Source organism: Musca vetustissima, unplaced genomic scaffold, assembly GCF_032173495.1.
Source record: "Musca vetustissima isolate MV318-11 ecotype Yass unplaced genomic scaffold, APGP_CSIRO_Mvet_v1 utg61680, whole genome shotgun sequence".
Lineage (NCBI taxonomy): Eukaryota > Metazoa > Arthropoda > Insecta > Diptera > Muscidae > Musca > Musca vetustissima.
The window spans coordinates 261,691-289,047 of record NW_026882624.1 but is presented as its reverse complement, the minus strand read 5'-3'; the positions used below and the strand labels follow the sequence as shown (position 1 = coordinate 289,047).

At 31.4% G+C, this 27,357-nt stretch overlaps 2 protein-coding genes across 2 annotated transcripts in view; one reads left to right on the top strand and one right to left on the bottom strand.

Annotated features, from left to right (window-relative positions):
* Nucleotides 1-23,423, top strand: part of LOC133329196 (histone-lysine N-methyltransferase, H3 lysine-79 specific) — a 33,824-nt gene extending 10,401 nt beyond the window's left edge. The window contains 4 exon segments of the mRNA XM_061537689.1: nt 186-476; nt 559-1,287; nt 9,133-10,143; nt 23,329-23,423. Of these exon segments, the coding sequence (XP_061393673.1) occupies nt 186-476; nt 559-1,287; nt 9,133-10,143; nt 23,329-23,423 (2,126 nt within the window).
* An 80-nt stretch (nt 23,424-23,503) lies between these two features.
* On the bottom strand, nt 23,504-25,238 carry LOC133329194 (zinc finger protein 184-like). Its single transcript, XM_061537688.1, has one exon. It carries the CDS (start codon nt 25,220-25,222, stop codon nt 23,504-23,506), a length of 1,719 nt encoding a protein of 572 aa, XP_061393672.1. The 5' UTR covers nt 25,223-25,238.
* Nucleotides 25,239-27,357: the final 2,119 nt, after the last annotated feature.

The following is a 27,357-nucleotide window of genomic DNA, read 5'->3' as shown; positions in this document are numbered from 1 at the left end:
ATAGGTCTTCTGAATCATGCAGACCAAGAGAAGGTCTGCGCTTAATGTTTAATTAAAAAAAGTGAAGTTTTGTTTAAAATGAGCAACAAAAAATATTGAATTTGAAAACTCTTAATTTGGGGGCTATACGTAATCAAAAAACAATTTTTGAGATCTTTTAAATTATTTTTCCAACAATTTTCCAGGTTTGGCTGCCTCTTTGATGGCCTCACGCAAATTTCGTGAGGAGCACGAGGAAAGGCAAAAACGGGCAGCAGCTGCTTCGTCAACAAGTGGTGGGATGAATGGGAACAATAATAATAATGGTGGCCATCATAGCGAACACAATGTCAATCACAATCAAATGCATCATTATGGTAGTAGCAACAGCAATACCAACAACAATGCATATGCTGGTCAACAGCAACAACATCCAACATCGACAAATCATAATAGCCATCACAATCAACACAATGGAACTCCCATGAAGGTGGAACGTAAGTTCTAAGGAATTGTTATTTTGCCTTGTGATTTATATAAATTTAATATTTCATCTTCTTCTTCTTCGGGAAATTTCAGTTGGTGTAAAACGTACTTCACCCATGACCAATCATCATCCCCGGCCATCGAAAATACCGCATTATTCAAATGATCAAATGTCGTCGGCAGTTGGCCAGGCAAATCCATATGCCAATACAAATGGCGGCCTCAATCATCATCACCAGCAACAACAACACCATGCATCTGGTGGTTATGCTCAACATTCACCATCATCTTCGTCGTCGTCTTCACAACATAGACGTGGTAATAAACTAACTGTGGAACCACTTATGAGTCCTGAAATTAATTCAATAATGGGCGGTGATAATGTACGAGCAATGGCCTCATCATCATCGGCCAGCAATGGTAGACCATCTGTTAATAATAGCCAACAACAACATCATCATCATCAGCAGCAGCAGAACCATCATCAGCATAACAAACAACATGGTCATGGTCATTATAATCATCTACAACAGCAGCATCAGAATCAGCAACAACACCAACACCAAAATAACAACCACCATTCCCATCATCAACAGCAGCAGCTGCAACATCATCATAATTCCCTAAACTCCTCCACAATGAACAACAACAGCAATAATAATATTCCCAACAGTCATCATCAACAACAACAACAACACCACCACCATCATCATCACCAGCAACAACAACAACATTTACCACATAACTCAACAAGCAATACCTCTGCTGCAGCAGTTTTGACAAATGCCAACCCTGTTGTGGGAGGTCGTGCCGCAGATGATGGTAAGCTTGATTTTTCCAATAATATTAGCACACAACAAAGCTTTCAACAGCAACAACAAAAACATGAACATCATCAGCAACAAGAACCACAAAACACCATAACCAATACACTTGACACTAAACACAAAATTAACAACAAGAAACATACTTCTATTGATACTCTAACCACAACTAAACATGAAAGACATAGTCCAAATAATACTCATGAAATTAGTTCATCCTCCATTATTAATTACTCTAACTCCTCCTCCTTATCATCATCATCATCTACCTCCACCACTACTTCCTATAGTAATTCTAAGATAATACAATATGCTAATCCAAACTCCTCCAATAATACTAATAATAACAACAACAATACTGATATTATAAATTCCACCACCAATGATATAACACCAACACCATCATCATCATCATTATCGTCGTCATCATCTACAACAATAACAGCATCATCATCACTATCCTCATCTTCATCAGCATCATCACCACCCGAACATTCACAAACTTTCTCATCAACATCATCACCTTCTCCCTCTCCCACCAGAGCCTATAATTTAGCCGTACCCAGAACCACAACAACCAATGACCACAAACAAATTCCATTTGCCGATGATCATGATCCTTGTTCTTCCCCAACTAGCGACGAATAACGTGGCGATTAAAGCAATCTCTCTCTATGACACAACAAACAACTAAAAAAGAAATGATAAAAACAAAAACAAAACTTTGACAATAATTTTGAATTTTGTTATATAATCATGTTATTATTATTAGCAGAATTATTAGACACGATAGCAATGTTACAACAATTTATTAATTATTAATTACTTTTTTTCTTTTATAACAAAATTTTTCTATTTTGATTTATATTTTTTAACTCAATTTTTATTTTTATTACTTATATACAAAATCATTTAATGTTGTTAAAAACCTAAACTTTTATTTTTTTATATATACATATTTTTTATTATAAAACACACACACTCAGCAATATAACTATTACTTTTTTATATATATACATTTTATTTTTTGTTTCATTAATAGAACCAAAAGCTCAAGCAACAAAATTTGATTTTCATTTGTTTTATTTTTTTTTATTATCCATGTTTTTTTTCTTTTCTTTTGTGTTTTGTATTAAAAATGCTGTTGTCCATTGTTGTCGTAAACGTGTTAAATGTTTGAAAGGAAAACAATGAAAACGCGGGGTTTTTTATACAGATTAGAATTAGATTGGTCTATATTTCAAGACATTACAAGGAATTGGTGTACTACTATTTCGGATATTTCGAAATAATTTGTTATATGAAGATATTTTTGTGGCTATAAATAACATAAAATAACATATATTTTTCAGACTTTTTTTGCATAGAGTCGTCTTTTGTCTGTAGGTAGGTTAAGTTCGAAGATCAGCCCACGTTTAGACATAGCTCCCATATAAAGGTACCATCCCAATTTTCTAAATTTTGGAACATAATAATAATGTTGGTCATCATAGCGAACACAATGTCAATCAGAATCAAATGGTAGTAGCAACAGCAATACCAACAACAATGCATATTGTGGTCAACAGCAGCAACAACAACCAACATCGACAAATCATAATAGCCATCATAATCAACACAATGCAACTCCCATGAAGGTGGAACGTAAGTTCTAAGGAATTGTCGTTTTTCCTTGTGATTTATACAAAATTTAATATTTCTTCTTCTTCTTTTCGCGAAATTTCAGTTGGGGTTCTTGAGCGTTTTTTTTTTTAATTCGCTGAAATTTGGTACATTTCTCCACAAAAATTTTAAATATTAAATATAGGTCCACACATACCGACCGGCACCCACCCCTGTGTTTAGTATTTTGGGCTTTGATCGTATTTTTCCACCGAATTGGCTGTAATATAGTACTTTGAGTTCTTATTGGGTATAGGTTTTTTGTTGTTGCTTTTACACAATGGGCTGAGCTGACAGACGCCTATACCTATATGCCCATTGTATAGGTATTTTGTTTTCGTATGTGGTAACAAATCTTCCTCTCAAAATTTTTTTATATTCGCCCCCATTTTCGGGGGTAGTCTCCACATAACCCCCGTTTTTTTATATTAAAAGAGTTATCTGATTTCTCTGGGTTTTGGGTTTGTTTCTAAGACTCTGTTGTAATCATTCTACCTGCGACGGACATCGAGATAAAAAAAAACTATATCGTAAGATTCGAGAATGAGCTTTTTGGTGTTTTTAGGAAAAAATCTCCACTAAAAAAAAATTTTTGACATTTGTATTTGGTGAGCATTATGGTATACATAAATCGGTTTGTAGAAATGTTGATAAATCTCACGATAGCTCTCGAAGGGAGTAACCGATTTCATCCAAATTTTGCACTTTCTACCAAGCTTCTTAGTTCAAATTCGAAGATGGGGGAATATCGGTCCACTCTTTTACGTACCTCCTCCTTCAAAATGGTCAAAATTGTGTTAAAAATTAATTTAATAATATCATGCGAACGGACTATTCGATTTTAACCAATCTTTGTATAACCTATATATTTTACAAAGCCTAGATCAAGTCCGTAGATGGGCCATATTGGTCTACCCGTTCTGGTGGTACCTCCCTCACAAAATGGTCAACATTTACAATATTTAAAAATCTCAATATCAGGCGAATGGAATGTCCAATTTCAACCAAATTTTGAAAATCCTTTTATCTTTACGAAGCCTAGATTAAGTCAGAATATTGGACCCATTGGTCCACTCTTTCTCCACGAATGATCAAACTGTTCAAATTTTATAAATCCAATATCAGGCGAATGGAATGTTTGATTTGAACCAAACTTTGCACAACCTATTATTTTTACCAAGCCTAAATCAAGTCCGAAGATGGGACCCATCTGCCCTGGTACCTTCCCCAAAAAGGGTCAGTATTATATAAATTTGTACATTTATCGTTAATTAAGCGAATTGAATAACCGATTTTATCAACGTTAAATCCGAATCCTCTTTCATATAAAAGAATAATAAAACCTGTGTGTAACTCTGAAGACTTCAGCAAAACATAGGCTGAGGGTATATATCTGTCGGCACTGACACTTTTTTACATTTTTATAAAAATACCAGACTTTTCAACAAAACCACCCCACCGTCTAAGGTTTTTATTTTGTTTGTTTGTAAAATGCTAGACTATTTTGAAAACGCTGTGCATACTTCAATAGTTAAAGTGTCTTTTGTAGGTCTCTATAGACCGTAGCGCTTAGGAAGTTAAGGCGGATAATTTACAGATCACCTATAAGTAATTACACTTTGAGAGTCCGATCCAAGTCTTTTTTTAGTCCAAACGTTTTTTACAGACCGTCTATAACAAGATTTATTCATAAGGTTAACCGGCAGGCGCCTTACTCTTTCCATGCTGTCAACTTTTTAATCGCGAAATACAAAACAGAACAGGATAAAAATTCGAAATATCTTTCAAAAAAGTGTATTGATAAGATTTTATGTTTATATATTCTTCAAACAATAAATTTGACAGTCAATGAAGACTTTGAATTCGCCTCCTTGTTAACCTTATTAATAATCCTTGGTCTATAGTAAGAATACTTACAGATTTTATGATGGACATAACCTCATTTTATTCTTAAAACTTCACATGAAACAGACAAACAATGTCTTTTATTTAAATTTGAAATATTTCAATACTGTAAAAACTGGTAATGGTTATAATAAATTAAATATTGGCTTAATCCTAATTTTCCATAACTTCGTTTGTGAAACAAAAACAAACAACTGTAAATTATTTAATTCCCAAAAAAAACATCTGTTCATACACACATTCATTTAAAAAATTGGTAATCATTTTCTCTTCTCCCTCTCTCTCTCTCGCTCTTTATTAAAATTTTCTTTACTAAATTTAAATTTTTCATGTAAATAAAATTACATAAATTTGCTCTTTCTCACTAATCAAATCCGAAAACAACAAATGAGAATACAACAACACCAACCATTGCCACCGCCACCTATAAAAGTGGATATTCAAAATTCAAAACAAATATATATATATATATATATATCAAAACTCTACTAGCCTATTTCTTCTGTAAATCCATTACGAACAAATTCGAATGATGTTGTTACTACCACATCTCAGGGGAATTTAGTTGCAACCCATACGAATTCAATCGTTTTGAATTTTACTGAACTAGGCTGAAATTTGTTTTTAATTTAAATTTGCCGTTTGTCTGTTTCTTCTTCTACTATTTTGATTTGTGTTTTCTTGTTCTTTATTTTTGTAACAGTTTTAAAATTGGAAATGACGACAACAGCAAATACTACAACTACGACTTTTATGAATACTTCTAAATGTAGTAATAATGATAATAGTTCAAATGCATTAGGAATTTACGATTATAGACGTAATAGTAATACGAAATCACAGCCACCACCACAATCAAATATTGTTGTTCCTCCTCCATCCCAACACAACCACCATAATAATAACAACAACAACAATTTATATTATCGTCAGCATCAAAATCAAGCAATTGGAATTATTGTCGGCGATAGTTGTACAGTCACAACAACAAAAGACTAAAGAGACAAAATTTGAAAGGAAAAAATTTTTGAAAATTGTCAACAACAATCACAAGAAAAAAAGACATAAATTAGTACAAAGTTAAAAAAAATATTCCTACTATTTATGTATTAAAAACAGAGAATAATAACCTAAATTTTAATTTTTATAATGCATAAGACAAAATTTTTCGTTTTTGTTTTTCTTTTGTAAACCTTTTTTTCTGTGAGGTAAGTTTTATTTTGTATTATTATTTTTTTCATTTTATTATTATTTTTTTGTTATAAATTAAATACTTTGTATTATGTTTTATAGTTTTTGTTACTAATTGATTATTATATTATTATTTTTTAGCATGTTTTATTCTGTTTATTATGTTATATTGTGTGTGTTTAAATGTTAACAGAAGCTCTTTAGGTAGAATTAATTGTAAAAACTGATATTTAGTGCAAATTCCGAATATGGTCCTTTCATCTATAGATGCAAAATTTTTCCTATATGGGACCCTTCCATAGACAAATGTTCTGCTCAGGTATTACAAATATATGAGTTATTTAACCATGTTCTATTGAAAAAAAAATGATGGGGAGATATTTAGTGTTGAAAAACATTTACAGCTCTTTTACTGTGCATTTAAAGACGACAATTTGTATAAGTATTCTACAGGATGAGATGAAAAAACTGCAACCAACTTCAGACTGCTGTCATTGCCACTTGTCCGAAAGCTTTTAAAAATTATTCCAGTGGTAGCTCATTATACTGCTTACAGGCATACAAATGCATTTTGCTGAGAATTTTCCAAAAAAAAAAATATATATATATATATATTCGTGATGGAATTCAATCGTCATAGTGTAATTTCTTTATATATGTGGCTGGAAAATTACAAATGGCTATCGTTAAAGCACTCCAGCAATTAAATGTGAATAAATCATTTGTCTTGTACCATCTCTGGTTGCCGTGGTACTTGTAGCGTAGCCTGACGTCAAGGAAGTGGACGGAAGAAAACAGCATCATAAGCAGAAATGGTTCGAAAAGAAGCGACTGAAAGAAGCGTGAGCTGAACACATCGCAATATTCGGCAAATATTAAAAAATGAGCTCGGGGTAATGCCATTGAAATTGCAAAAAGTGCAAGAACTTACACCACAACAGACAGAAAATAGACTCAAAAGAGCTAAAGAGTTGCTGCGATTAGCCGAAAGTGGTGAAGTGCCGAATTTGAGTTTCTCCGATGAGAAAACATTCGTTGTCCAGCATTTTTTAAACAAACAGCATGATCGTGTTTACTTGCCAAAGAGGTCAGCTGAAAATGTGCACCTTCGGTTGGCCACCAGAACTCAAGCGCCGGCCATGGTGATGGTGTGGGCCGGCATAACAGCTGATGGTCGACATTCCAACAGGTCTCAGTACCATCGCATTCAGCACGCGCCCCCAAGAATGGTTACAAAAATGAAGTTCCCCACTTCATTTTCAGCGCACAATGTCCAACAAAATCTCCGGATACCAATCCGTTATACTATTGTGTGTCTGGAGTATTTTGAAAAGGTGACCAATTCGAACAAATCTAAATTTATTCTAAAATTTTATGCTTTTTCCGACATTTTTTGCTTTCATTCGAACAAATTTTAAAAAGTGTAAACATTATGGCGTTTGACGTTGTTGCAGTTTTTTTTATCTCATCCTGTATAATAAATTAAAGATATTATATAGCTTTTCTGTTCGTCTATAAAAACCACAGAAAAAACCTCAATTAGATTTCTTAAAATTATCTTTTATAAAAGAGACCTCATGTTCTGTTCTGTCTATAAAAACCACAGGAAAAACTTCAATTAGATCACCCAACATTAATTTTTATAAAATAGACCTGTAAATAATCCCAAGTCCTATCTTGAACCATAAATATGTAAAATTCTAAACGTCCTTCGTTTTATAACTATGCTTGACAATATCTTGTAAATAAAAGACCTCTTCTCATTACAGGAGACATATATTAAGTTAAGGAAAAGGCTTATCGGATAATTGTTACATTTCCATAAATTAATTGCACGTTTTTAGTCACGTTATTTATATTTTTTAAAATTATTATTGTCGTATTAAAATTTTCTAAACAAATTTCAAACCTAACCTCATAAATTGTTTAATCTCCAAAAGTGACAAAGACACTTTCTGTTTCAGCATTTATGGATATTATATAGTTCATATATTTATAATTTTTTTTTTAATTTTGGTATTTACATTTTTTTCAAACTAACCTCAAAACATACCTAACCTTAAAATAAGTTTATATTGTCTTAATAAAAATAATAATCAAATGTGTATGTCAGCAAGATTTTCTTGGATAGGTTATGCTCAATTTGATTATTTATTAGTTAAATACAAACTACAGTTTTGAATGTTCGCCAGTCATTTTTATCTTAATTCTCTGGTGCCACATGCTCAAGACTCAATTTGTAAAACAGTAAATATGAAAACATATGTAAAATTATATATTTTTTGATAATTAAAAAAGGAAAATATTGATTTTCGGACCAATAAAGGCCAGTTAAATACAAAATTATTATTTTATTCATGAGAATGCTGTAAATGTTCTTTAGAAACTGATTAATGGCAGTATATGAAAATTACGCCTAAAAGTATGCTACGATAATTGCAATATTAAGCACATGTTAATTCGTTTCGTTGTACAAAAAAAATGTGATTATTAGAAAAACTTTTAATGCAATTTATAGTATTTTGAATTTTTTAGTTTTTTTAATATTTATTTTTTGTCTAGCTTTATGTTTAAATATAATTTATTCTGAATAACACTTTTGTACTAATTTATGAAAACTATTTGTCGATTTGTGACGTTTTTTATGAATTAGCAAAGAAATTCATTAAATTGGTAAATTTGGATTGATTAGTTATACCCCGTGAAATTACCGAAATATATCTTTCCAAATTACAAATTCACTGAATTTCAATAGTGGCTTCGTGACCAATAAAAATAACTATATTCCAATGGGGAATTAAAAAATGTATATCTATTCCAATCCCAAAAATCCTACATTTTCCCACAACCCTACAAAACATACACACCACCACCCATCATATACAAATCAATTATATTTAGAATATTACTAACATTTCGGGTTTAGAAAAAATGCATTAGTTCTAAATTAAAAATAAATATATACATTTTTTTATATACTGAAAAATATAACAATAAAAATATGTTTTTTTCTCTTCTTCTTTCCTTGCTCCTTGCACCAACCACAATTAATAATGTGAAATCGAATTCCAATAACTTTGGATAGATGACGTTATTGCAGCTGATGATGAAACCCATTGGCAGCATCGTGTCAGCTCGGGTTTTGATCGTCTGGTGGCATTTGCCTCCACCGAATTGGATAAAACTCGTCGCTCCATTGATACCGATACGGTGCCCTCATCGATTAGCTGTAATACTTCACCAGATTCGGGTATCACACACAGTAGTAGTAATTCGGAAGCGGCCCGTACCTTCCTTTCCACATCGTCAACATCGTCTCAGCTGGATTTACCCATCAGCAGTGGCAGTAGTACCTCATCAAGTGGTAACAGCAGTTTTATGAGTGGTGGTCACAATAATTTACATCATCACCATTCCTCGTCCTCGTCATCACATCCCGATCATTTAAGCGACAGCAGTATGAAATCTTCCCACTCGGCTGATATGATGAATTCGTTGCCGATCACCTTGAAGAATTGTTCATCGCCACAAGATGCGAGCAGTGCTATTGATAGTCCACCATTATCGGATATGGGTTTGCCACGTACACCCAGTCCCAGTGTCACTCTGAATACACCGCCTCCTGGTGGTTTGATGACACATCAGTTGGAACAAAGTGGTGGTATTGGCGTGGGTAACAGCTTAAAAATCCCCCTCAAATATCAACGCAAATCAAAAACATCTTTGGAAAAACATTACAAAAAGAAGTTTTGTGAACGTAATTGGGAATATGATTGTGATGAAATATTGGCCTATTCCAATTCATCATCCACAGCGGCTGCCGATGCTGCTGGGACCACCACAACAAATAGCAGCGGTACAAATCAAAACAGCCACAATGGGCCCTCATTGCTTGAAGGAGGCAACTCATCATCTGGGGTGGATCAAATTGATGGTTTGCCGTTAACAAATAATAATAACAACAATGATATGCAACAACAACAACTACAACAAAATGCCACGGCGGTGCAACAACAGCAGCATCATAAATCATCGAAATTTCGTCCCAAGGGCAAAGATTGGGATTGGTCAATGGACAGTAATAGCAGTAATATAAGTACGGGGCAAAAAACCCAGAAATCATCAAACTCCATGGATAATATGATGTTGTCGTCCAATAACAACAACAACATGATGACAACATCATCATCAGCATTAGGCAATAATAATAACAACAACAACAATTTATCCCTACATTCACAAAAAGCTTCAATAATTAATTAGAAAAGTGTTTATAATCGAATTCTTATATGAATTGTCTTTAATTAAATTTTTTTCTTTGTTTTCTTTTCTTATTAATTCATTTTTCTTTTGAAATAAAACTTTGTTTTTTTTTTCTGTTTTGTATTTAATTTTGTTTCAAATAATCTACAATATTATTATTATTTATATAAGTTTCTTTTTTTTTTTTTAAAATAGTTAATTAAAAATTAGTTTAAGTACAAAACAAAAATACAACTAATTATTAAATTGTTAATTTAACTTTATGTGTTTATTATTATATAATATTGAGTTTATATTTTTCATCTGTTCCATGTTCTTTTTTTGTTCAAAATAACTCTTCGTTTTTTTCTATTCTATTTTGTTTGTTTTTAATGTACATTTTTATTAGTAATAAATTAGTAACTTTTTTTCTAAAAAAAAATGAATTTGTTTTTTTTATTTCACTTTATTTGTTATGGTTTGTGGTAATATCTATGGGTATACTTAAAAAAATTTAAAAAAACATAACCTCAAAGTAAAGGAGTGTTGCAATAGGAAATTATGTCGGCTTTGTTTATTGAATTTTTTATGATTTAATAAATAATTAATTATATTGAAATATTAGTTTTTTTTAAATCATAACGACCCGATCAGTAAACACAGACCCCATTATTTCATATTGCAACACTGTTTTAATTTTGAGGTTATGATTTTTTTGTTATCTTTAAAAATTATATTAATTCTAACCTTAAAAAATTCAAATATTAAAGTTCAATTTTTGTAATTCTCTTTATTTGGCCCATCGTATTTTTTTTTACAATAAACTATTGATATTAACATATTTAGAAAACTCATAAATCTAACCTCAAAACTGTGAAAATTTGTGGTTAACACAATAAGGGGATATTTATTTCAAACAAAATGTGAATTTTCTATTTCCGAAATTTTTTTGCAAGACCAAAACAATAATTTTATTTTGAATTACATTATTTGATTGAAATTCTTTTTTTTTTTTTAATATCATAACATAACCTCAAAATTAAACGAGCAGTTTTGTATTATAATTAAGGGATGAGAGTTAAAAAAATGTGTCTATATAATTTTAAAAATTTTCAAATACCAATTCACATAACCTAACCTCAAAAAATATAATATTTTGTGTTAATGTCTAAAAAAACAAAGATTGGTATATTTTTATTTGAAAACGATGTATTTAGAAATATTCACCGGAAACCCCATAAAGTATCAGAAGGATCTTAATAAATATTTTGGCGATTTAACCAAGTTCGTCTAACAGTCCCTCTGTCTGTTGAAATGATTATATAGCTCGCAATATTTAAGGTAGAGTTTTGAAAATGTGCACATACATTGTCATCTACTTCTAGGATGTCGGGAATTAAAAATGAAATGAAATCACTCCACGTTTTGGTACAAACCCCATATAATGGTATCCGCAATATTGGAAGTTTTGTAAGATTTTGGCCACGCATTTGAACTGAATTTGCTCAAATTTGATATTTTTGGCTTTTATTTGTGTAGCAACTCTTCTTATCAAAAATATCAGTATTAGGCTACTTTTTAGGATAGCCCACACACAAGGGTATTTGCTAAATTTCGGTATTTTAACACATTTGTAACCCAAATTGTCTGTAATTTATATTTTGGGTTCTCATTGGATATAAATTCTCCCAGACAAAAAATATTCAGAGCATAGAACATTTTGGGCTCGTTTTTTAATCGAATTGATATTTTTGGGTTTTCAGTGGATGTGAAATCTTCGCAACAAAAACTATAAACATCGGTCAATGTCTTGGTATAGCTATCATATTATTTTAGATATTTGAAGATTTCATAGACATAGACAGCAGTGTTGCCAACCATGTGAAATATTATAAGGATAAATTTGACAGATGGTCGAGACAAAAACAAAGGTTTTTGTTTTAATACATCACTTTATTATTGCAACATGGGTGTACGGTATTAGAAGTTGTTCTGTACACTGATTTTGATTGGTTCGAAAAAGTGAGATTCGGTAATTGATTAAAAATCACCTTGTTTAGCTTTCAATTAGAATTTTAAATTTTTTAATGAATTATTTTACACAATTCGCGTCTATATAAATAAAAATAAAAACATTCATAAAAAAATTATTCGAACAAAATGTTTAGGCACGAATATAAGAATATAAGAAGTGAAAACGATATCGAACAAACTGATTAACATATACATACATATATAAAAATACATATATATTTAATGCCTTTAAATGTGCCAAACATTTGTATCCAGAATTTTGAGAAAAACAGTAAAAAATAATTATTTTTAATACTTTTTTAAATTAATTTTCTTTCGATTTTCAATTTTTCTTTAAATAATACTTAATAATTATTTATTTTTAAATAATAATTATTTTTTAAATAAAATATTTGTTTTTTTATGAATAAAAATTATACTTTTTATAAAAACAAAATCTAAAAAGAAAAAAAATAATACAAGAACAAGAGAAATTTAGCAAAATTTTAATTTTAGTATTATTGTAAATTTAACAAAAACAAAAAATAAACAAATAAATTATATAATTAAAAATAAAAAAGTATATGTAGTATATCTCAACAAAATATATATAATACAACAAACAAACACCAAGCAGTATTGAAATTTATAAAAAAATAAACAAAATAACAAAAAAATTTAGAGAATAACAAAATGAAACGGAAAATATATACAATATATATAAAAAAGATATAGAAAAAATAAAACTATGTTACACAGTGCTATAAAATCAATTTTTTAATAAAAATATAAAATGACATGAAATATTTCCACAGAAATGGTTATTGGTAATAACCGATTTGCGTAGAAGAAAATTTTATCGAAAATATTAGTTTTTATAGGAAAAAATAGGTATCTTTAGATACAATATGACTTAAAAGTGGCTCCATAACAACTTCTTGCTAATTTAAAATTAAAAAAATAACAATTATACTATTTATTTATAGAAAACTTGATCGGTAACAAAGAAAATTAATCGATAACAAGTGTATTTTGTTGGGGAATGATCTATAACTCATTTAAAAAGTGGATCGTTAACAAATGTTTCGTTAGAAAAGTTAATCGATAACAAAATTTTCTATAAAAAAAACTAATCGATAACAACTTCTTCGTTCTAATGACCTATAACTCATTTTTCGATTTAAAAGTTAATCGTTAACAAATGTTTCGTTAGAAAAGTTAATCGATAACAAAATTTTCTATAAAAAACCTAATCGATAACAACTTCTTCTTTCTAATTTAAAATTAAAAAAAAAAAACAATATATTGTTTATCTATAGAAAACTATATCGATAACAATTTTTTTTTCTAATTTAAAAAAAAAAAACCATAACAATTTTTTTCTGCAGAAACTTAATTCGATAACCACTGTCCTGTGTTGGGGAATGATCTATAACTCATTTTTCTATTTAAAAGTGGATCGTTAACAAATGTTTCTTTAGAAATGTTAATCGATAACAAAATTTTCTATAATAAAAATTAATCGATAAAATATTTGTCTATAGAAAACTTAATCCGATAACAAATGTTTTTCGTTGGTGATTTATGGATCGCTTTTCAATTGGAAACTGGATCGATAACAAATGTTTCTTTAGAAAAGTTAATCGATATCAACCTTTTCTATAAAAAAAATAATAATCGATAAAATATTTGTCCATAGAAAACATAATCGATAAGAACATTTTGCATGCAAATTTTGAGGATAATTTTTACCAAGATCTATTAATAAGGTCACCCAGTTCGCGAAAATCAGCTGTTTTTTCTCAAGTATAATGTCAAAGATTTGGACTTTGTTTACGTTTTCATAATGGAAGTCAAGTCACAAAAATGGATTTTGACAGCAAACTTGAGAGGTATCGATTATCAGCTATAAAAAATGTTAATAATAATATAAATAATAACAATATTGTCTATGTAGGAGTGAATTTGCTTCTAGAAATTTTGATTGTTAACATGTTATTCATAAAAAAAACATTGATCGATAACATATTTTGCTATATTCGAATGAATCGATAATAACGATTTTAATAGATAAGCTATTCGATAACAATATTTTCTCTAGAAATGTATACTATTTTTTTTCTAGAAAAGTTCTCACTTGTATTTATAACAAATGTAATCGATAACAATATTTTATTTCCCATTGAATTGCTAGCACTGTGTAATAAAAATTGAAAAATTCTAAAGAATTTTTGACACCTCAGCGAAATATTACAGAGAATATTTATTAATAATATATTATTAAATAAAATAGAAATAAAAACAAAAATTAAACAATTTTCCATAGAATTTCCTTTTTATTAAAATTTATTTTTTTCTAACAACAAAGCCCTATAACAAACAACCAACCAACCAACAACAAACGATAACAACATACTTTAACTTAAAAGCAAATAATACAAATCAGGTAATTTTGTTTTTAATAATAAAAAAATGGAATAAGGCACAATTTTTTATAAATAAAACTATGAAAAATTAAAAAAAAAAAACATTTTAATAATATAATAAAAAACAATATACGTAATAATTATATAATAATAACGACAAGAGAAAACATGAAATAATTGTAAAGGATTTCAAAATAAAGTAACCAACAACAACAAAAAGAACAATGTGCTATTAGATAATTAAATAAAAATACCCTCTAGAAATATCAAGAAAAAATAAAACAAACAAAAAACAACAACTTAATAAATAATATTATAAAGTGTAGTATTAATAACTGAATCTATGGGAAAAATAAATATAGACACGCCAACACACTCACACACACATCCACATCTATCAAACAAATAGAATGTATTATAAAAAATAATAATTTAACAACTTAAAAATAAAAATAACAAAGAATAAAATGAAAAAAAACAAATTTAGAAAACATAAGATTAACAATTAACACAAAATGTAGTTAATTTGAAAACAAAATACATTTTATATAAATATTTAAATATAAAATAAAAACGAAAAATAATAATTCATTGGAATGGAAATATAAAAAATAAATATTTGTTATTTTTTTTTAATTCAATTAACATTGTTAATATTTAGTATTTATTATATATAGTTGATATTTTTTTATTTTCCCCTTTAATTGTTCTTTGTAATTTTTATAATCTACTCCATCATGTTCCATTCCCACCCATAACATTGTGTAAATAATAATATAACAATATTTGTTCGTCACCAAAAAAAAAACAAACAAATTACACTGTAATTAAATTCATAATTATATATTAAATATATATACACACATACATACAATCTTACTTAATCTTATATACATAATATCAATGTATATTATTATAATTAATAATAATAGTAATATTAAATACCTAATTTTAACCCATAACAAGAAGAAAAAAAAAACAAATACAGAAACCCCTTTCAACCGAACACACAAAAAAAAACCGGCAACTTATAAATAATTATATATTCAAATAAATTTAAACAATTGATAACAATGATGTATTAAAAAAATGGAAATAAATTTAAAAGTAAATAAAAAATAAAAAGAAAACTCAAAAAAATACATATATAGTAATATGAAGGAAATATATAACAAATGATTAACCGATGTTTTATTTTATCACAAATCAAATTTGGTAAGATAGAAAAAAATCCACACCATAGGGTCCACTAGTATTGGTAAAACATTTGAATGGGTTCTGAAACACACGGCGAGTTTTTTACACTTCACACATGCGCTTCCCCTCAGAAGTTACCTCCTGTTCTGCTTCTCGTGTGCTTTGAAATTTTCGAAGTTCCACAAAAAAAAACTACAATAAACGTCAACATGGTACTCTGCAGAAATAGTGTTGCCATACAATATAAATTTAATTCATGTTTAACATTGTTTCTGTCATTTCTAGTAATTTCGTTAATTCTAACGATAAATACATTATTATTTTTTAATATGTATTTCATTATTCAAAACATAAATTATATATATGAAAGCATTTGTAATATCATTAATTATTTGACTAATTTAAGAGAAATATTTGGTAACACTATCTTGAACGATCATATTTCAAATCAGCTGTTTGTGTCAGGTGAGAGATTCATTCAGAATAAATGCAACACAATTGATTTATAATGGCGTTTCATCCTCATTTTGTGATTTTAAACAAATTATTCGCAATATTAACATATTAATATATAATCATGTACATTTTTTATTTCAAAAAAGATTTTCTTTTATATAGAAAAACATGAATACACCCGACTTTCTCTATTAAAATGTAAGTGTAAAGAATTCACTTCAAAAAGGTGTAAAATGTGTCGCAGAACAGATCGACGTGTGTTCGATACATTCCTACCGTTGCACTAAATGCCAGTACATACCCGATCCTTAAAAAATCTATGTCTATCGCCCATGTGCTGCATTTCGAGTTTGCTCGAATGTGAAATATTTTCCCACATTTGATGTGCTTCATTCCGAACACCCAAAAAAATATTGGGAATATAATTCGATCATATCTTGCTTTATGGATGGAAAAAGAAATCAGATTGTACGTACTTTTCTTAGCACATACACATTAAAAAAATGCACAGTTTATATTTAACTTGTTTTTACAACATTTTATTAAAAAAAATACAGTATTCAGATTAGGTTTTCTAGTAAAATTAAAAAAATACCACCGCATTTAACGAGAAAGATAACAACGTCGATGAGGATGTTCTGGATTTTTTCTGTGACGATGAGCCCGTTGCTGACATGGATGGTGAGGCCGACAAAATGGCCGTGAATGCTGTACTTGCTATCATTTTATCGGGGAATGTCTAATAACAGATTGTTGCCAAAGGCATTGTTATCCATACCCATTATACTGCCACCACCTCCGCCACCGTAATAATTGCTAGAATTTTGTGAACTCGATATGACAGACATTACAGATTATTTAAAAACAATCTAAACTTTCACTAATTCCAGCTGTCTAAGCCTTATTTGGCTTATGTCCATCTCATGTTTGACCTGTGGTGGTATCATCCACCCCTCATTTCAACCTAACCTAAAAACAATACATTCCTAATCGTTTACGATTTCCACAACCTTTTCAGGATTATAACGTGAGCAAACATTGAAATTCTTACACAGATTCCCTAAGGCGACGTCGTTTAACTCCTTCCAATATCATTAGCCCTCTTCTAGTAGAAACCAGGTCAATTATCAAGCCAGCAGACATTTTTTCTTATTTTTGTTGTGTTTATATGTTTTTGTTGATAGTTAGTGAACACAGTTCATAACAAATTGAACAAAGCTAATCTTTCGAGCCTCACTTTCGATCAAAATTGAACACACCATTTTCCACAAAATGGGAATTGGAAAAAGTATGGGAGTTCAAAAACTCTTGGAACATATCACATGGGCGTTTGTTGCTAATAATCAAATATATTCTCTAAAATCCATGCTTTCGATACGAATAGTCTTAGTAAAAACATCCATTAAAAGTCCACACCAAAGACTTGGCAAAAATATTTCTTAACAATCCATGCCTATGTTGCTAATAGTCCTGATAAAAATATTAATACTACTCTTGGTAATTAATATTCTATAAAAGTCCACACCAAAAGGTCCACAGGTCTTGTTAAAGAAATTCTTTAAAAAATCCACGTCTATGATATTACTAGTCTTGGTAAAAATGTTCTCCACACCAAAGAGTCTACTAATCATGGTAAAAATATTCTTAAAAAATCCATGTCTATGTTATTAATAGTCCTGGTAATAATATTCTTTAAAAATCCATGCCTCTGTTTCTAATAGCTCTTGTAAAACCATTGATTAAAAACTCACCGCCCTCGTAAAAATATTCTTATACAGCCTTATTCTGGATATTCGCTAGGGAAAAATCTCGCTTGTGAAAATTTTTTCGCTTTCACATTCTCGCCTTGCCTTGAATGAATAGGGAGAAGCAAAACATGCGAGATGCGTATTCGAATTTTCGAAAATGGTAGTTGAAAATAAGACTCGTGTTGCCATATTGTAATTTAAGTTGAATTTTTTTTCCCCCATTGTAATTTAATTTTGTAATATTTTTCAATATTTTATTTATTGATTTTTTTTAAATATTTGTTACTTTTTATTGCTTTGTAATTAAAAGATATTAATTAAAGTTTGAAAATATGGCAACATTCAACGGCATGTGAAACAACTGTTTATTGTTTTGATGCAATTTGGCGCTACAACTTTTATTTAATTTCGATATTTTATCTCTCCAAATTTTTAAGTGGCCAATTATTTTACGATATGCTCCTCCACCTTTATTTCGTCCTTTAAATAATGTACACGATAAATTTTCAAAAAATATATATATATATATATATATTTTATGTAGCTTCATTATTGTTCTTTCATAATTTTTATTTGAATTTTTCACTGTTAAGCGGCTTATCAGACAAAATTGGCTATGTGGTTTTTCGATAATTTTTCCTTTAAATTTGCTGGGTGACCTTGTTAATAGATCTTGGTTAGATCCATACAAAAGTAACGTTCCGTCTCTGATTCCCGACTTAAAAATGACAGAAAGTAACCTGGCTAGGGTAACATTTTGTCATTAAGGGGACCCCCCCATTCTCGGGGTCAAATTTTTTTTCGATTTAATTCGAATCTAGACTAATTCAAGAATGTCCCTACAAAATTTCAAGTGAAAATCTCAAGAACTCTTGAAGTTATAGCCGATTTATTGTGTCAGCATCAAGTGACGGCTAAAGGGCTTCTCAAACTTTAAACGCGTTTTTCTCTTTTGCGAATGGCGGGCACGATAACTCAAAAACTAATAACCCAATCGACTTCAAATTTTTACACGTTTCTCTGTGAGTGTATAGCTATCGTATGAACTAGGATAAAGCCAATCGGTGAAGATCTTCCTTATTTTTTAACTTTGTTTTTGGTCAAAAATCGGCGATTTTCCAAAAATATTTTTTCAAAGGTCCGCCATTTTGTTAATTTTAGATCGAAGTCAATAATCCTAGTTCATACGAGAGCCAGACATGCACTCTTTCTAACACCGTTGGAATTTTCGGATTCCGATGTTTCTGTGCGGAGTTATCATGCCCGCCATCAAAAATAAGGACTTTTCTTTAATCACAAAAAACAACAACAAGACAACAACAAAAATTTATATATAAAAGAGCTTAGTGTTAAGTGAATTGAGTGAGTGAGTGAGTGACTGACAGATCATCGCCCAGACGAAACGGCTAAAGCTAGAAGCTTGAAATTTTGAGTGTGGGTTGGTGTTGGTGTGTAGGCGTGAGATAAGGCTGGGTTTTTGGAAATTCGAACTAGAAGGGTACGAAAAGTACTAAAATGTACCAAATATGGTACCCTTTGTATTAGGCGAACGGGAAGAGCTAGAATTCTGAAATTTGGAATGTGGGTCACTGATGTAAAGTTAGGAAGATGTACAAAAGCGTTTTTGGAAATTCGTACTAGAACGGTACGAAAAGTACTAAAAAGTACTAAATGTGATACCATTTGTATTTGGCGAACCGGTAGAGCTAGAACTCTGAAATTTGGATTGGTGGTCTCTGAGTGTAGGATAGATGTACCAACGGGTTTTTGGAAATTCGAACTATAAATATCCGAAAAGTACTAAAATGTACTTAATTTTGTACAATTTCGTAGCATGTGAATTGATAGAGCTAAAAACATGAAATTTGGAATGCGAATTAGGGATGAGATGTAGAGTCCATTTAAGGAGATGGTTTTGGAAGCGTGTACTCATGTGTACGAAAAGTACTATATGGTACTATATTTGGTACAAATTTAATTTGGAGATACAAATCGAGCTGGAATCCTGAAATTTGAAATTAACATTACCGTCGGAGTGTAGGACTGGTAATGTACGTAGTTTTGGAATTTTTTACCAGTTTCAGTAATTTATATGGGTACTAAATGGTACTAAATTTGGTACAATTTGAATTTTATGCGAACCAATAGAGCTAGAATCATGAAATTTGGAGTCAGGATCACTGTTGGGGTGTAAGATCGAGATATGTAGGAAGTTTTAAAAATTTTTACTAATGTGTACTAAATTTGGTACAATTTGAATTGTGGGTGAACCGACAGAGTTGGAATCCTAAATCTTGGATTTAGGATCACTCTGGGGGTGAAAGTTTGGGTTAAGTGGGACGTTTTGGAAATTCGTACTACTGTGTACTAAATTTGGTACAATTTGAATTGTGAGTGAACCGAAAGAGTTGTAATTCTGAAACTTGGATTTAGCATCTCTGTTTTTGGTAAGTAAGAAGTTTTCGAAATTCGTACTACTGTGTACTAAATATCGTACAATTTGAACTGTAGGTGAACCGAAAGAGTTGGAATCCTAAAACTTGGATTTAGGATCACTGTGGGGGTGTAGGATTGGGGTATTTAGGAAGTTTTGGAAATTGGTACTACTATGTACTAAATTTGGTACAATTTGAATTGTGGGTGAACCGATAGAGCTGGAATCCTGAAACTTTGTGTTAGGATCACTGTGGTGGTGTAGGATTGGGGTATGTAGGAAGTTTTGGAAATTCGTACTACAGTGTACTAAATTTGGTACACATTGAATTGTGGATGAACCGATAGAGTTGGAATCCTGAAACTTGGATTTAGGATCACTGTGGGGGTGTAGGATTGGGGTATGTAGGAAGTTTTGGAAATTGGTACTACTATGTACTAAATTTTGTACAATTTGAATTGAGGGTGAACCGATGGAGTTGGAATCCTGAAACTTGGATATAGGATCACTGTGGGGGTGTAGGATTGGGGTCTGTAGGAAGTTTTGGAAATTCATACTACTGTGTACTAAATTTGGTACAATTTGAATTGAGGGTGAACCGATAGAGTTGGAATCCTGAAACTTGGATTTAGGATCACTGTGAGGGTGTAGGATTGGGGTCTGTAGGAAGTTTTGGAAATTCGTACTACAGTGTACTAAATTTGGTACAAATTGAATTGTGAGTGAACCGATAGAGTTGTAATCCTGAAACTTGGATTTAGAGACACTGTGGGGTTGTAGGGTTAGGGTAAGTTGGAGGTTTTGGAAATTCATACTACTGTGTACTAAATTTGGTACAATTTGGATTGTGAGTGAACCGATAGCGTTGGAATTCTGAAACTTGGAATTAGGATCACTTGGAGTGTAGGTTTAGGTTAAGTAGGAAGTTTTGGAAATTCGTACTACAGTGTACTAAATTTGGTACAAATTGAATTGTGGATGAACCGATAGAGTTGGAATTCTGAAACTTGGATTTAGGATAACTGTGGGGGTGTGGGTTTAGTAAGAAGTATTGGAAATTCGTACTACTCTGTACTAAATTTGGTACATTTAAATTTGAATTTGGAATCATTATGAGGGTGTAGGATCGAGGTATGCAGGAAGTTTTGTTGGAAGTAGAAGGGTACGAAAAGTACTAAAATGTACCAAATATGGTACCCTTTTTATTAGCGAACGTGAAGACCTAGAATTCTGAAATTTGGAATGTTGGTCACTAATGGAAAGTTAGAAAGATGTGCAAAAGGGTTTTTGGAAATTCGACCTATAAGTGTACTAAAGGTACTAAACTTTACTGAATTTAGTTCCTATTGTATATATATTGAACATATATAGCTGGAATCTTGACATTTTAAATGGAATACAGGTTGGGAAGTGGTGTTGATGTACGGAAATGGTTTAAGACATTCGTACTTATGTGTATAAAAGTGTAAAATGGTACTAAATTCCGTACTAAGTACTCTCAGTTGAGTGTGTAGAGATGGAATCGTGATAATCGGAATTAGCTTTAAAAAATCGTACTTATTTGTACGAAAAGTACTAAATGGTACTAAATTTGGTGGAAGTTGGATTTAGGTGAACAGATAGAGCTGAAGTCTTCAAATTGGGAATTAAAATGACTGTTGGAGTGTAGGACTGAGGTAGATTATGAAATTCGTACTTATTGGTACGAAAGGTATATGTGGTACTAAATTTAGTACAATTTGGATGTTGCTTGAAAGGATAGAACTGAAAACCTGAAATTTGGAATTAAGATTTCTGTTGAAGATTGAGCTATAGCGACATCTTTGGAAACTCGTATTTATGTGTACGAAAAGTACTAAACGGCACTAGATGGATTTGGGTGAACGGAGAGAGCTGGAAACCCATAATTTGGACTAATGGTTGATGTTTGAATACAGAATTGAGATATGGAAGCATATTACCTATGTGTACTAAATAGTACTATATTTGGTACAACTTGATTACGTGTGAACGGATAGAGCTGGACTCCCGAATTTTTTAATTAAAATTACTGTTGAAGTGTAGTATTGAGCTATGGAGACAACTTTGTAAACTCGAATTTATGTGTACCAATAGTAAATAGAATAGAAAATTCGCTAAATTTTGAATAATTTGAATTTTGGTAACGGAGAGAGCTGGAAACCTAAAATTTAGAATGTTGGTCATTGACAGAGAGTTAGAAAGAAGGACCAAAGGGTTTTTGGTACTAAATTTAGTGGAGGTGACGGTATAGAGGTAGTCTTGAAAATGTATAATTATGTGTTCGAAAAGTTCTAAATGGAATTAAATGTGGAACCTGTACGTTTTTGCTAATGTGTGGATTTCGGAAAATAGTGCTTATGTGTATGAAGAGTACTTAATGGTAATAAACTTGATATTAAATGTACGAATAGAGGTGGAATTCAGAACTATAGTACAACGATTTCCATATGAAATATTTTTTTATTCCTGTTCCGCATACGAAGTAGCGGGTACTTTGCTAGTTTATTTTATAAATGACCTTGGACCGGATAGTCCACCCTCGGCAAATCTTTTCGAATTAATAAATTGAGGAAGTAACATTTCTCAAGACGATACATACTTTATTGGATTTAAAATAATTTTTTAGATATGCTGCATATGAAAAAAAAACTAATGACATAACGTAAATAAATAATACAAAAAAAAAATAAATAGGTAAAAAATAATATTATTTTTTTTTAATAATAAAATATTTTTTGATTCAGGCTCGGATGACGAAGAACAGGTAGGACAAGAACAAGTAGATCCAATGCCCTCTAATTACAATTACATATTTTCAAAAACAAAAACAACATTTTAAATAAAGCACACATGGTGTGTAATTCTATATACATACATATGTAATTATGTATAGTATATATGTATATTTATAACTTACAACTAGAATTGACTAGGATCTATACCTAATTCCAATAACGTTTTATCTAAACGTTGACTAGCCTTTTTCAAATGTTCCAATATTTTCGTATTCTTCGCAATATTATCATATTGTGCTATGGATAATGGCTTTAGGTGGGCAGTGCATTGTTTCAAATGTTCCCGCAATGATCCCTCAAATATAATATCACATTCCAAGCATTGTACTTTGGTGGTGGCGAAGGGCATCTTAATGCGATGTATGAAATCCAAATGCTGCAGCATTCTCGATTTACTGGATTTCGTTTTCTGACACAGATTACATTTCAAATAGCTCTGATGTGGCATATGTTGAAAGTAGTGTCGTTGCAGGTCGACGTGTTTGGTAGTTTTTTGTACCTGATAACAGGATAAACAGAGATACGATGATGTCCTGGGCGCATTCAATGGATGGAACTTCGTTTTAATGGCATTGGCCAAATTGTGATCATCGAAAACGTGATTACGCCAATCGGGTTGATTGTCGAATTCCTTGAGACACTCCGGGCACAAGTAGTTAATGTATTTTTGCATTTCACGTCTTTGTAATTCGGCAATTGTGTTGTTGTTGCTGTCGTTCTCGTCGATTTTAAAACGTTTCTCGGGGCATTCATTTTCTTCGGGCAGTTCTTCAAACATTTCCAGGCAAATTGCTTCCAAATCGTTGTCATCGAATTCTTCATAGTTATTTACAATGGCAATTTCACTCTCCGCCTCCTCTTGTTCTTGTTCCAAATCTATACAACTTTCGGCTAAGGCTTTTTGTAAAATATCATTCACCCTGGTGGGTGCTATAGTTGTACAAAACGAAGACGACCTCTGTAGGTCGTTGACATCCGGTTTAGGAACTTTGGAATGTATTTTCCTTTCAATCACCTCTGGCCTCTCATCGGCCATAAAAATTTGTATTTGCCTCAATGTCATTGCCCTGGCCGGACCAGCCCATTCATTGGGTGGACATATGTATTTTTTATTTTTCAAAAATTCCCCTCTATGGTAACGAATGAAATGCAGGAATAAATCCGTTTTAAACGACTTTTGGGTGACACAAAATGCACACTGAAAGTATGCAGAGTAGGGTAGATGACTAAAGCGATGACGTCGCAGCTGATCCTTGGTGGGTCCATTCTTCAAAGTCAGCGAACAATCACTACAATAATAATCACGCGTGTGAATGATGCGATGCATATTAAGGGCTTCCGATGTGCCCACATGATCCATATCAATGTGTTCCAGCCACTCGTTGAAACGTTGAAATAATTTGCCACACTGTGGACAAATGAAACGCATAAAGAACTCTCGGTTGAATCGAGGATGTCGCAAGGTTATGGCCTGGCGCATTTTCTCCATTTTATATTCATTGTCCAGTTTATTCATCCGCTGACTGTGGCAACGAAACAAATGCACCGATAGCGCCCGTTTTTTGACATACGTCCCAGCACAATAACGACACTTGAACGGCCCACCATAACTCAAGTGTGAGAAACGATGATTCTGCAGCACCACCAACGAATGTAGACCATGAGTGAGACGTTTCAAGCAAATTTGGCATTCATGGTATTTATTGTCGATGATGCGGAAACCAAAATCCGTGGCTGTCTTATTATTGTAGTCATGCACGGTGTTTAGATGTTGACGCCATTCATGTTGACTATCTGTCGTTTGGCCACATTCGGGACAAACAAAAATCATATGGCGTTCCATGGCCAAGGTTTTGTCCACCGCACCAGCTGCTGTAGCAGCGGCAGCAATTGTTTTGGTTTCAGTCATTGCTGGAGATTGAAATTTTTGTTGTCGTTGTTGGTTTGACTTCTTTGGGAGTGATTTCTTTTTTTTAGGATACTCGGGATTTTGTTATTCCTCTGGGTTATGTTGCCTCTTACATGTTTACAAACAAACTGAAAAAGGATACTAACTTCTACTACGATGACAGCGGGTGGTGGACACCACCCTCCACCCCCTCTTTAGCAGAAAGCAAATGTCAATTGTTGTCATGTAACAACTAACTACCCCATAAATAACGGTAAGCGGCAAAATAAAAATAAGGGTTGCCATTTACACACATTACACTTTCTACGGGGTTGGAAATTGCAATCCAGTCACTTGCAATGTGCAATGACTCTATTTTTTATTATTTTGAAATTGTACTCAGTAATTTCAAGTGGTTCTTCAGTCCTTTGAGATTCAAATTTTTGGGAGTCAAGGGGACGTTACATCTTATATTTATAAGGTTTAGAGGCAGGGAACTTCAAAATATTTATAAATATAAATTAATTAGCAGTTTTTGTCACTGAACACATGATATGCGAACATTTCGAAGGAAAATATTTTCATTTAAATTTTGAAAGCTGAATACTGTCAATGGCAAATGTTTCCTTATAATATTTCACATGATTGACAACATTACACATCGAATTCAAGTAGAATTTACGCACTTTGACAGTTAATCGAGACATCAGCTGATCTAAATGGATTACCTATTCATTGTGCCATGGTTACATTCATACAAAAGTAACTTTCCGTCTCTGATTCCCGGCTTAAAAAATTCAGAAAGTTCTAGGGTTAACACTTGTCATTAAATATTTAGGCAAAATCCTCTCCAAAAATTCAAAAATCAGATATTTTTTTTCACTTTTCAAATGATGATCATCCCCTAGCAGTGTGCGGTCACTCAGCATATGTTTTTCATCCCCATTTGTAAGACTTCTAAACCATGGTAGCACACTCGCCCCAAATAAAATGACCATTACGTTTCAACCACCCTTAAGCAAATGCATGCCAGAAGCTTGACTTTTTAATTTTGGATGCAAAAAAAAAATGAAATACCCTCTACATTAAGATTCCATAAGGTTGAAGTTGGACTCTGCGGTTCTGAGTCCAACTTCAACCGTAGTCAAATAGTCAAATAGACTTGATGAATAGATTCTGCGAAAATTCAACCCATACACATATCATTCGGTAATTTTTAAATGTTTAAAGGGTTTACAAACGTATCCTTTAAAATAAACTGTCACATAAAAAGTTATATATTTTTGAACATACGAATGAATTTCGAAATAGCCGGACTTCTTACCTTCCATAAAACACCAATTTTATTACAATGCCTCCAGCAGTTCAAAAGTTATGGCACAAATACCAAAATATTCAATTTTTTCCCTTTCGCTATTTCAATCTACTGCAATAATAGATGGCGTCGATGTCGCCAAATTGTGTGGTCGTTACGAACTATGAATTTTGGAAGATTTAAACGGTTATGTGCAGCTTGGAATTTACTGATTGTCTGTGTGGTAAAATACATTTAAAATACCGATCATAATTTGGTAAATTTTGCTAAAAAAATAATACCAAAAATTATTAGAATGCTTTCTATGCACTTTGTGCAGACAAGCAAATTTTATATATAATTGATAGGATGGACGGATGGGCACCATCTTCGAACCTGATTCAAATAATACGACGATGAGCAGAGTTTGGGTCAATTTGGACATTCTATTCGCTTAATATTGGATTTATAAAAAATGTAATATTTTGACACTTTGTGGGGAATATACCAGAAGGAGAGAACCAATGGATTTCATTCCCATCCTCAGATGCAGGATTGATAAAAATATTGGATGGATGCATTTTAAAGAATAATAAAGGCATGAATTTTAAAAATATTTTTATCAAGACTAGTATAAAAACATTCCTAAATTATATTTATATATAGCTTCAAATTGCATTTATCGAAATAAATGAATACTAAAATAAGGATATAAATCACTTTTTGTATTTTTCAATTAAAAAAAAACGAAATAAATTTATTCTAAAAAAAAGTAATAAAAATTCACATACAATAT